The sequence below is a fragment of the Filicampus tigris genome, chromosome 15 (genome assembly GCF_054856515.1).
Source record: "Filicampus tigris isolate MCC_2025a chromosome 15, RoL_Ftig_1.0, whole genome shotgun sequence".
Lineage (NCBI taxonomy): Eukaryota > Metazoa > Chordata > Actinopteri > Syngnathiformes > Syngnathidae > Filicampus > Filicampus tigris.
This window is the reverse complement of record NC_141231.1, coordinates 15855817-15868122: the sequence shown is the minus strand read 5'-3', so window position 1 is coordinate 15868122 and position 12306 is coordinate 15855817. Positions and strand designations below refer to the sequence as shown.

General features: G+C 41.7%; 1 protein-coding gene across 2 annotated transcripts in view; it reads left to right on the top strand.

Moving 5' to 3' along the window:
- The window catches only part of LOC147135735 (matrix metalloproteinase-17-like), a 68329-nt gene that overhangs the window by 49149 nt on the left and 6874 nt on the right, over positions 1-12306 (top strand). For both annotated transcript variants that reach the window (XM_086054254.1, XM_086054253.1), the window contains 2 exons: positions 8707-8883; positions 9582-9684. In XM_086054254.1, the coding sequence (XP_085910380.1) occupies positions 8707-8883; positions 9582-9684 (280 nt within the window). The remainder of the gene's footprint in view (positions 1-8706; positions 8884-9581; positions 9685-12306) is intronic.

Below are 12306 nucleotides of genomic sequence, written 5' to 3'. Positions count from 1 at the left end.
GGGTCATTTGTTGTTAAGTCGTCCATTTTTTTTTTTTTTTCCTGCGGCTTAAACATTGAGCTGCTTCATTAAACGTTTCTTTGCTAAAACAAGCGTCCTGTCAAAGCATTCCTGAACATTTTGCCTCGCATCAATTGTTCCAAGCCACAGAACTCCCGGTAATCAGTGTAATGAAGTGACGAGTGCGGTGGTCAAAGGTGTCCACATGACTGTATTCAATTCTTGTCAAAACACTTTGACTTCACCACCGCCTCCTGCCAATGAGCGAACTCCAGCATGGTCTTTCTTAACAGGAAAGATCATCCAAAGATGATCTTGTCACAGTTGCAGCTTTTATCATTAAATTGTGATTATGTTTCTATTGGTATAGCATTTGGCTCCGGTCCACTGCGTTCATAGAGGTCCCTCTATCAGGAGTCATTTGAGAAAACGAGATCCTATTGATTTTTCAATAAAATCTGACACAAAATGGCACGAGATGCAGCTAAGGGCAGCTTGGTGGTCTGCGGAACTTTCAAGGCATCTGTAGTCCTGTGTTTAAAAGATCATAGTTGATGTCTAAGGAAATTAAAAATGAAGGTCAAAACAGCGAGTGTTTTTCCTACCCGGCCTATTAAAAAGGCACACTTGTTTTGAATAATTCAAACAAGATAGCTGATATTTCATGTAATTTTCTGTACATGCCAGAAGTCTCATCAGTATGTTTTGTAACCATTGTGGTTTCTTCGTTTAGGACAGTTTTCTTGTTAATTTAAAGGACAGTGGAACTGAATTGAAATGTGAAATGAAATGAAATGAAAACACAGATTATGATGAAGAAATTAAATTGTGGTTATTGCTCACTCCTAAATGGCCATTGCAGGCAATAAAACAACAACAAAGATACCTGAGACACATAGTCAAATGTTTTTTTGCTTATACTGAGTCGTTCTTTAAAATGAGGTTCCACTGTACAAGGGGAACCTCGGTTTTAGTATGTCCTGTTTTTCCCTCAAGGTTCCATTCTTGGGCCAATTCTGTTTTCATTGTACATGCTTTTATTGTGGTTCATTTCTGTCCGTCATGCTCCCTTGTCTACTTTGCCAACATGCTTCATGTCAACTTTATTAACTCATTCACTGACAGACATTTTCAGACCCTCTTTTACCGTCACGTTTGATTTAAAAAAAAAAAAAAAAAAAAATTTTAAAACATGAATAAATTCCTGGGATTAAATGGCTGCACTGTGAAAAGACTAATAAATATGTCCTTGGCAGCGAATGAGTTAATCTAACTGTCTCGGTTTTGTATGTTCATGTGTCCGTGAATCACTGCCTGTTGCCATTTCAATACTACCTTACTTGCAGATTACAGATACAGATTAATCATGAAAAGCAAGCTTCCTCTGTAAGCGGGAAAAAAAAAAAAAACAAACCAACAAAATGTGTGCGGCACCCCGAAAGGATGTGTGTACTTTGAACTGAGATGACACTCTGATGTTTGAAGATTTTAAGTGCTGTTAGCTAAAAAGTTGATGTTATTTTCATCAGCCTTTAACTATTTAGTGAGAGTCAGTGGAGGTAGTAAGTAAATTCAAGTGGCCTTCACTTGGTGTGTGTGTGTGGGGGTGTATGTGCGTATGAATCATGGAGCTCTGCAAGTGGTTCCCGCTTTTAAGCCAAACCCCCGCTGTGATGAAGCCCCTCAAGGGTGAAATTTGCATCCGAGTGCATCAGACCTTTTAATCTAAAAAGCAAACACACATCTATGTACGGTCTATGTCCGGCTACTTGGGGGCGGGGGGAACACCTCCTGAATTCAGTGTATTGTTTGGCTTCAGAAGAAGCCATTTTCACCACACTTGGGCAATAGATTGAAATATAGAAGATTAACGTTGATCATTAGTCCTAATTCACATGCAAGCGCGATTTGGAGGTTGCATTTGAAGGCCGGCGTATCACATTATAACACCGTGCAAAGACCGCTCCACTTAGAAGGCCCCTTCGGCGGTGGCCTTGTTTTGATATTTTTTTGAAGAGGATACACTGCAGGTTAACTCCTTATTCGCATGCCACGGCTCATTCGCAGAAATATTTCAGTATAGTGATACAAATCAGCAAAGAGAGAACATTTCAAATTTGCAGGGAAATTCAGAACCGCCAACCCCCCCGAAAACCACAAAATTGTAAATTCCCAAATTTGTATTGGGTTCGGGTTTTCTGACCTCAGAGCTTCTGGGAACATCCATCCATATTCTGTACTACTTGTCCTCATGAGGGTCACGGTTGAGTTGGAGCCAATTCCAGCCGCAGGCAGAGTACTCCCCTGGACTTGTCGCCAGTCAGTCACAGGACGTACAGAGAAACAACTATTCACGCTCATATTCACACTAATGGAAAGTCTCCACACATGGGAGTTGGACCCAGAACCTTTAGCGTACCCATCTCGTGTTTTAAAAAAAATTTTTTTTTTTATTGAACATTATGGAAAACTGACTTTTCAATGTCTTCTACAAAAATATGCCGTTGTCAGGGTTGCCCGCCCACCAATAAAGTGTGAAACTTAACAACCCAGTAAATCTTATAATGAGAAGGGTGACCCAAACATATTTTTGTCACGAATATGTTCTATGCAGGCCCACTAGTTGAAACAAGGCATTCTGATGAGTATTGCGTTTGTGGAATATGAGTTAAGCGGCAAAATCCACCCCCTTTTTTAGCTATCTCAGGAGGCGGCCATTTTGTCAATTCTGTCGACTGAAAATGACATCACAAATGCTCAGGGCTCAGGTAACGACCGATCACGGCTGACCTGTTTTCAGAAGCTGAGCCGTGATTGGTCGTTACCTGAGCCCTGAGCATCTGTGATGTCATTTTCAGTCGACAGAAGTGACAAAATGGCCGCCGCCTGAGAGGCGTATTCCACTCGTATTCCACAGACACAATATTAACCAGAATGCCTTGTTATAACTAGTGGGTCTGCATATAACTTATTCTTGCCACAAAAAATATTTTTGGGCTGATCTCCGCTTTAAGATCACACAGTTGACAATTTAACGGTGCCAAGGAAAAAATGTTAAGACTTTCGTACACAGGGAGACAAGCACTTTGAGAATAATGGGAGATACAATTTTACAGTTCAAACTCAACCTAATGGCTGCTTTCCAAGAAGTGTCTGCCTGTTCCTCTTAGGTGAGGTCATGAATACACATGAACAGACACAGTTATCATCTGCAACTGGCGCTCCCCAACCTCGGACGTCTTGCTTTGTCTTACAGTGCAGCGATAACAAAATATCAAATGTATATGTTTATGTTTGTTCGTACATTAATCAACAATTGGCGGTGCCAAGCGAAAAATGTTAAACCTTTAGTAAACAAGAGACAGGACGAGCACTTTGAGAGTGAATAATGAGAGGTATTGGTCGAAATTCATCCTAATGGCTGCTTTGTAGAAATGTCTGCCTGTTTCTCTTGGGCAAAACCGCATACACATGAACAGGCAGTTATCATCTGCCTCATAAAACTGCCCCCCCCACCCCTCCCCCCCCAACCACAGACATCTTGCTTTGTCTTACAACAACGTGATAATACAATATTAGAGAGTGAGCGAGGAACAAGGTCTAGTTATCATTGCTCTAAAACATTACATGAGGTAAGAATTCATGCAGAATACATTTTACAAGTGTAAAGAAATATCTATCCCTCACATAAACCAGAGCATGAGGCAGACTCGATCTGATCACTCGATCGGAGTCCCTTTGAAGAAAAGTTCCTTCAGAAAATTGGCCTTTTCAGTAAGAGCAGTTCATTTTTGGAACACCATTCCTCCCCCGTATACATAATGTGGACACTTTTATCTGTTTTAGAAATGTGTTAAAATCCTGGTTATTTGAGAAACGAATTTGTACACATGACCAGTGACTTTTTACCTGGACTGTTTTGTGCTTCCTGCCTGCTGCTATTATAACGCTGCTTGTTTTGTGCTAGTAATGTGTATGCAATGTGTCTTTCTGTATACTATTAGGTGTTTTTATATTAGCTCAATGACTGCCAGACATTTTCAGACCCTCTTTTACCCTGTTTGAAAAAAAAAAAAACTGAAAAAAAAATATATATATAAATCAAGTTCCTGTGATTGAATGGCTGGACTGTGAAAAGACAAATAAATACGTCAATGGCAGTGCATGAGTTAACCGATGATGTAATTTTATTTTTCCGCTGCCACATTTGACACCTTGCACAGGGACTGCAGTTGGAAAAAAACTTTTTAGCTGAAAATGTTGATTGTTTTAAAAATAAACAAATTAAAAAAAAAAAAAAAAGACATTTTCAGAACCTCTTTTACCCTAATGTTTAAAAAATTGAAAAAAAATCCAACTAAATTCCTGGGATTGAATGGCTGAACTGTGAAAAGACGAATAAATACGGCAGTCTCAGTGAACGAGTTAATGAAATGCCGCCTCCGCTATCGACAATGTGTTGGAATCTCTATGAGTGCTCGCTTTAAGTGTGTGTCAGCGGTATAATTAAATTGACCAATAGTGGCTTGGAGCAACGTAAACAGAGCTGAGGGTTGGCCCACTTGCAAAAATGTGACATTGTTCCAGTTCCTTGGAGGATCTTGACGATTGCGTGTCAGAGACATGTCATTAAAACCCCTGGCAACCTATTAAGGGTGGGAACATGTGACGTATCCAGGAAGTCCCCCAAAAGTAGACATTCATTGGGGGTTTTGGCTAAATATAGCACATCGGCTATATTGGGAATGGTGCAGCCCCTCAATTGGGGCGTAGCTAATTACTTCAAGTCTCACACACACACACACACATATTCCAGTGGCATACTTGCTGCGATCCCACGACGCCCTCCTCCAGCCTCGGCAGACGTGTTTATCGCGGCGTCTGGCGTATCCGTCCAGACAACAGATGTTAAACTCAGCTGCGCTGCCGCCGAGCTATCTGAGCCATAAATTGTTCAACTTTCACAATGGGCAGGCCGATGCCTTCAAAGACTTGTTAGGTCATCTGAATGTTTTAGCGCTTCAGCTCTGCAATCATCTCCGGAGAAATGGACCTTATCGGATCAAATCCAATGCTGAGTAATTGCCTTTGCTAATTCCCTTCCACCTTCTCCCAGTGCATTGTTCTCAGCGGGACGTTAAATCTTGGTCCGCCGAGGCCAACTCCTAATGTGCGTGATGATGCTGAATAGTGGAATATTAAGCAGCGCATTTACTGGAGCAGTTCACCGCCGCTGTATCTGGCTTCCATTAAGACTAGCGAAAGGGGTAATATCAAATAAGAGCAGGTCCGAGACGTGGTCTTTTTGCTCTGATGGGCATGGAATGGCTTCTATTAATTATCACCCATGAAGCAATCTGCTGCTGACAACTAATTATCTTGAGTGAAACAAAAGCTTCATTAAGCAGGTGAATTGTTCCGCTGGGGTGTACCCGTATATACTAAAAAAGAAAACTGAGTGGTGATTTAAAATGTTCATTTTTTTTTTTTGGTATTTATTGCCAGAAATATTTTGTGAACCAGGTTATCCTGTAAAAGACACTTTGAGTGGGGATAAATATTGCTTTCTGGATGAGCGTACTCAACTTCCTGCTTCTATTAACTCATTCACTGCCAGACCCTAATGTTTGGAAAAAAAAAAAAAAAAAAAAAATTGGGAAAAATATAAATAAGTTCCTGGCATTGAATGGCTGGACTGTGAAAAGACAAATAAATTGGCAGTGAATGAGTTAACTGGAAGCTGGTTGCACATGTGATGCGATTGGTTCAAGATGGCAAAAATCTCGGGGAAAAACATTTTGGGCCATTCATCCTTTTACCCACACTCATACTGTATACGCTCCCGATAATTGTATATAAAGCTTCGAAGGTTTTGGCGTAGTTTCTGCACAATAAAAGCATTTGAGCTGATATAAAAGCTACTTCGTGATGACTCACTTGTGAATCCGTCAGCGCAAAGCGTTGACTGGTTAATATAAAAGAATTTGGATTGCCTGCAGAGCTTTTGAAAGCCCGCTCTGCATTTAGTCGACAAACTCTCTCAAACGCGTTCCACTGTGTCTGCGGGCCAACACTCCATTCATTTAGCCCTTCGCATGGCTCCTAAACATGATGCCCGGTACACGATTAGTTCAAAGCCCTTATTCTCTCGCAATACCTCCTTTTGTTCACCTTCCCCGTCTGCGCCGTGTGCTCCCGGAGATTACAGGCGCCATTTGTCTTGCCAAGGTCCCCGGTGCGACCTGGAAGGACGAGTGTGTGTCCCTTGCAAGTGCCAAGCTAAGGTTGCAGTCGTCGGGGGCTCTCTGCTAGCTTAGCCTGACATGCAAGTGCTCTGCATTTCTGAAAAACCCGAGTTCTCTATAAAAGCGGTCAAATGCGGAATTGAAGGGGCTTTTTCGTTTGAATAGCCCGGCGGCCGCCGCCGAGGTGTCTATCTGCTCTCTGGTTCTGACCGGCAACCCCGAGACACAGGCAGGCTTAGCAAAGTTATCTCCCCGCCGCACACTCGACAGTGCTAGAATCCTCCCGATTCAAATCCTCCTCTCAATTTGTTCAGTAAGAAGATGAACGTCCATAGGCTATAACACCTGACTTGGGTTTTAAACACTTTGTTCTAGGCCACAATCCATTGGAAGGTCAAATAATGATAAGATAAGATAAGAACGCCTTTATTGATCCCACAGTGGGGAAATTTTCGTTGTTATAATATAATATAAATCGTTGTGATAATAATAATAATACATTTAATTTATAACGCACTTTACATTTGGGCAATAAATCTCAAAGTGCAAATTCACACCTTATTCAGAATAAAAGCGATTAGTTAATGTCAGTCCAGTGTGGAATGCATTTTTTTTTGCGTCACCAAAGTTAAAAAATTGTTAAAAAAATCTACCTGTACCCACCACAGTCTTACAGGACGGTAAGCTAGTTTGGATGAGAAGCGATTATTAGAATTGGAATAAAACAAAATTACTGTTGACTGAACCAAAGAGATGTCACTGTTGGTGTCTGGTTTTATTTTTGTCTATAAAAATTTACAGTATCACGGTATTAAAATTACAGCTCTGAAATGTCCTCTTTTGAAATATTTGGGTCAATAATAAACAGCATTTCTCCGTTAAACATAATCATTTTTATTTTTAAGCAAATGAAAACGAGTCTGTGAGTAAGGTGTTCCGCGTTTCTCAGTAACAATTTCCAACCCTGCGCTGAGGTTCTTTGCCAATGACGTGATCAACTAGACTGGTCGAGACTGGATGAAGGCTGGCTCGCTTATGAACAATATTTGATACATAAACAAACGTGTGCTATGTTTAGCTTAACTAAATAAATACGTGTTAACATTTTTGCTCTGTTTTAGTTCTTCTTAGTAAGTCACAGTGTCCCATCACTGGTAAGCTATTTTCGGAGCAGACCTGTGGGCTACTCATGTTGTTGTTGGGGCTAACTAGAACCTGCTGGTGTTTTTGTTTTGTTTTGTTTGTTTTAGGACAATTAATCAACAGAGCAAAAAGGCAACCGTTATACGTATGCTGCAGTTTTTGCCTAAATCTCTTTCGCCTCCCTATGTGTGTCTAACTCTGTGTGCTCCCCCCTCCCCTTTCTGCTCAGTTGAGAAGTAGGAGGGGGGTTAGCCTCGTTTACTCACTTCTGCAAAGCAGCCAATCATAGTGCAAAGGGAGGCCCCCCCCTGCTAAGAAATGCCCTCAAAAAAGAAAAGACGAGCTCATTAGTGGCGACAGACGGTTTTAACGACTATTCCAACCTTGACTTTTTAAAACCACGCTAGAACGTCAAAGGCCCATGCCGAGGTACAGTACGCCTTTCGCTTGAAGGGGATCGGCTCAGGCTCCCCCGTGACCGTGAACAGGTTAACATACTGTAAAGGTTAACTTGGTTTTCATTCATCTGGCCCACAAAGAATTTACATTATCAAGAGTCCAGTAATATTTGAAGCGTTAAATCGGCCTCTTTTTTTTTTTCGCCCAATTATTTTTTCTTGTGTTTTTTAAAAAAAATGTATTCTTTGACCTTATTAAATAATGCTTTTTAATTTAATTTGTTGTAAAATAAGATCAATGCTAGTCAAATAAACAGTTTTACATATTTAAACATGTATTTTATTGAATAATGTTTTTTTTTTAGGGCATTTTTTTTCGGGCACTGATTATGTCAGTGTCTCCGAATCTGTTTTGAGCCATTTTAGAAAATGTCAACGCTCTCAGGCTATTCATGTAGCTAATGCATCCGTCTGCCTCAGCCTACACACAATGGAAAAGGTAGACGGATAATGGGGCCAAACTGCGCGATACTGCTTTTTTGAAACGTGGCTTTATTCACCTCATTTGATCGAGAGCATTTAGTTATATCGTGTCACAAAATCAAATTGCAGTCAAATCTATTCCTGGATGCCGCCGGTTGACCATTGATCTGTTGTTGTTTTTTTTTCTTTTTAATTCAGATGGAAAATAACAAATGTAGCAATTATATTATGAGGATTATAATAATCACCTTTATCCGTACGGGCAAGTAATACGCTAACATTTTTTTTAACCGGCATGCAAGTGCGGAAATACTTTGAGCCAATAAAACGTGCCAGCATTTGATTTGCTCTCTGATGCTCTGAACTGCTCCTCACTGAGATTTTTTTTTTTCAGTGATTTCATTGTGTTTGACTCTCTGTGCTCTTATTTTCCTCAGACTCTCACGGGATGGACCTTTTTGCAGTGGCCGTCCACGAGTTCGGTCACGCCATCGGTCTTGTCCACACCTCAGCCATGGAGTCCATCATGAGACCGTACTACCAGGGTCCTGTAGGAGACCCTCTGAAGTACGACTTACCCTACGAAGACAAGGTCCGCGTCTGGCAGCTCTATGGTATGACGGACGATGTGTTGCTTTTATCGCCGTTGCCTTTGTGCTGGATGTTGCATTTTATCCTCCACAGTCTTCACTTGGCCACAGTGATTTGTTGTCTCACTCCCCTTTGTCTCCTCGCGAATAAAAATTTCTCACCGTGACCAACAACCGCGTCAAGAAGTAAATAGAGGAGAGCTTTTCTCCTCCGTCAGCTTGCGATTGATGCGTTCAACGCGGTGTGGTTTTCAGAGTTCTATCGTCGATAACATAACAGCGGCACAAAACTGTGTTTCAAATTGACATCCTTTTATACTCTGCAAAATAGTACTTTTGACCCTTTCAGTATATTCAACATTGTCTTCATCACTGGGGCCAGCACGGAAATGAGCTATTATCGAGGTTTTTAAGTCATTCGCTGGAAGACATTTTCAGACCCACTTTTACCAGAACGTTGGAAAAAAATTGGAAAAAAAATACAAATAAGTTCCTGGGATTGAAAGGCTGGACTGTGAAAAGACGAATAAATGCGTCGATGGCAGCGAATGAGTTCAAGTGAAATGAATCAAGTAAAGTACAACATGAGCTTTAATATGATTTGTAAGGCAACATTTTTGACGGCGCTTTAGTTTGGGATCTCATTGTATTATGTAAGTGTACCTAATGTTGTGACCGGTGAGGGTGTATTAATTCGTATTCGTCCTTTCACCCCATCCCAGGTGTCCGTGACTCAGTCTCACACACAAACCAGCCAGGCAACCCTTCCCAAACGGCCGAGCCTCCTGTCCTGATGGACATTCCAGAAAACAAATCCATTCTGCAGTAAGTACGACTGTTTTTCTTATTCTTATCTCATTGTAGGGCGTTGAAAAAAACACTGCCTCTCGGACTTACTCCAGAGAATATTCACATCGCAAGCACACAATCGGCTTCGATTAGATCGCGCCTTATTATGGTAATGACTTTTGATGTACTTTGTGCTCTCACAATTTACTGTAAGTTGATTTCAACTTTCTACAAATTTGCAGAGCCGTACGACTGCGCCTGATAAAGCCGATAATAAAAATTCATAAACGCTGCACTCGTAATGGCCAAAAAGTTCATTAAAGGTGAATTCGCATTTTTATGACTTTCTGTACTCGGGGTTTTTTTTGCCTTTAATTTTCCGTAATGTTTCCTCACTCATGCTGAGAATCGGACGTAATGAAGCCATGCAGGAATACTTAACATGGCCTGCAAAAATCTGCGTTTGCATCCTAATGTGGAATAATGATATATGCGACCATATCAGGGCAGCGCATCGGTAAGAGCGCGCTCGGGAGCCAGCCCACCTAATTAAGCGATTCCCGGAAGAAACCGGAGCTTCTGTCCGACTATATCGTCTTCTATTATTAAGGATCATTAGACTTCAGTTCATCCGTTCATGAAGCATGCGTCAGAGCCTTAACGTGTGAGAAGGCGGCGCTGTGTTCAACCACACGCAAAAATGTCAAGCGGGAAGCTCGGGTGATCGGGGGGGGGGGGGGGGGGGGGGGGGGGGGGAAATTCCTGCGCTCGAGCGAACGTCCCCATCATAAAACCTGAACTGGAACAGGAACTTTTTGAAGTAACCTGTTAGCATCCTTAAATGTCAGAGACGGTCTTGGGTTTCATCCCCAGGCGGGGCTTGTCTCACCAAAGCTAAACCGCTGTTAGGAAAAGAGATTATTTTCCACTTGCAAAATGTATTCGACGTTAATTATAGTTTTGAATATAGTTGTAATGCTTGGATAAGGAAGTAGACCTTGTCAGAACAGTCAACTTCGCAGTCGATAGGGTTGAGGCTTGGAAGTGAAGATTGGGAACTGGTCTTGGGCCGAAGTTGCGCAATGCTCCGTAATCTGCAGGTGGCAATCGCAGAATGCTTCAATTTCATTGTTTTCTGAATGCGCAATTAACAGAGGGCAGGACGGAGAAAGCATACTTTATTATTGGAGGATCCCCAACGGCCACGGGGGCCGGAAAACAACCACGCAGAACTCGGCGCAACAGACAAACTTGATATTGGGGAAATCCAGTAGGTGGAAAGCGGAGCGGATTCACGGGACGGATGACTGTCTAACGTTGACCGAGATTGCGTAATCAACAATGTCTTCAACGGGGGTTTAGCTGACTGTCGCTGGCTGACTGTGATTGGCTGGCTGTCATGGCAAACTTTTATTTATTATTTTATTTCGATTTTTTTCACAGTGGGTCTGAAAATGTCTGTCAGTCAATGAGTTAATAATAATTATAATATCATTTTGCTGCGAGACAAAGCCAGTGCTTGGGAAGTTAAATAATGGAAATGATAGCTGCCAGTTGTTGACATTTTTTCCTTGACACTGCGCCTGAACTCTTGGGCACATCTGAGTCCAAGCATGTGAAATGAAATTCCAGCCTTTTGATTCATCGCGGGGGCTTTTGAGTCACATTTGGTCTGGTCCCTGGCCAAGGATCCATTTGCCTTGGGCGACCCAACCAGGAGCGTAAAAGCCCTGACAAGTGAGCACCCGGGATTATCGGGACACTCAAACCTCTCCAACACAATACGTTCATGGCTGGAGGAGCTGTTGCAAAGCTCCAAATAGTGTTTTTTTTTGTGTATTTTTGTCCAAAAAATCCATGACAATTTCACGTCACTGGTAAGATGGTCACCCTACCATTTGTTCCAGTTTCGTAACAGTTCGATTTTTTTAAGCGGAAGTCAACCCAAACATATTTTTTTTCAAGAATATGTTCCCAGCAGGCCCACTAGTTGAAACACGGCATTCGGATTAATTTTGGTGTTTGTGGAATATAAATTAAGCAGTAAAATGCACTCGTTTTTAGCCATCTCTGGGGGCGGCCATTTTGTCTTCTGTCGTGGCCGTGATTGGTCCTTGTGAGCAGTTGTGATGTCATTTTCAGTCGACAGAAGACAAAATGGCCGCCACTTATTCCACAAACGCAATATTTATCAGAATGCCCTGTTCCAACTAGTGGGCTTGCGTAGAACATATTCTTGAAAAAAATGGGTTTGCGTGAAGTAAACTTTTCACATTCGTATTCTTAATATTAAAGCATGAAAATATATATTTTTCAAAAACCCAAGCCCTTAACTGAATTGGTAAACACGGAAACCCGGTTTGATTTGCATTACTTTGCTAATGTGTCTCACAACATTGGATCACAAGATGGAAGTTGCAGCCCGTAGTGTACAGTATGCTCTTCTTAAAGCGGAAGTCAACCCAAACTTGTTTTTTGAAGAATATCTTCTATGCAGGCCCACTAGTCTAAACCCAGCATTGTGATTCAAGCAGCAAAATCCACCCGTTTTTAGCCATCTCAGGGGCGGCCATTTTGTCACTTCTGTCCACTGAAAATGACATCACAGACGCTGAAGTGCTCAGATAACGACCAATCATGGCTCAGCATCAAGCCGTA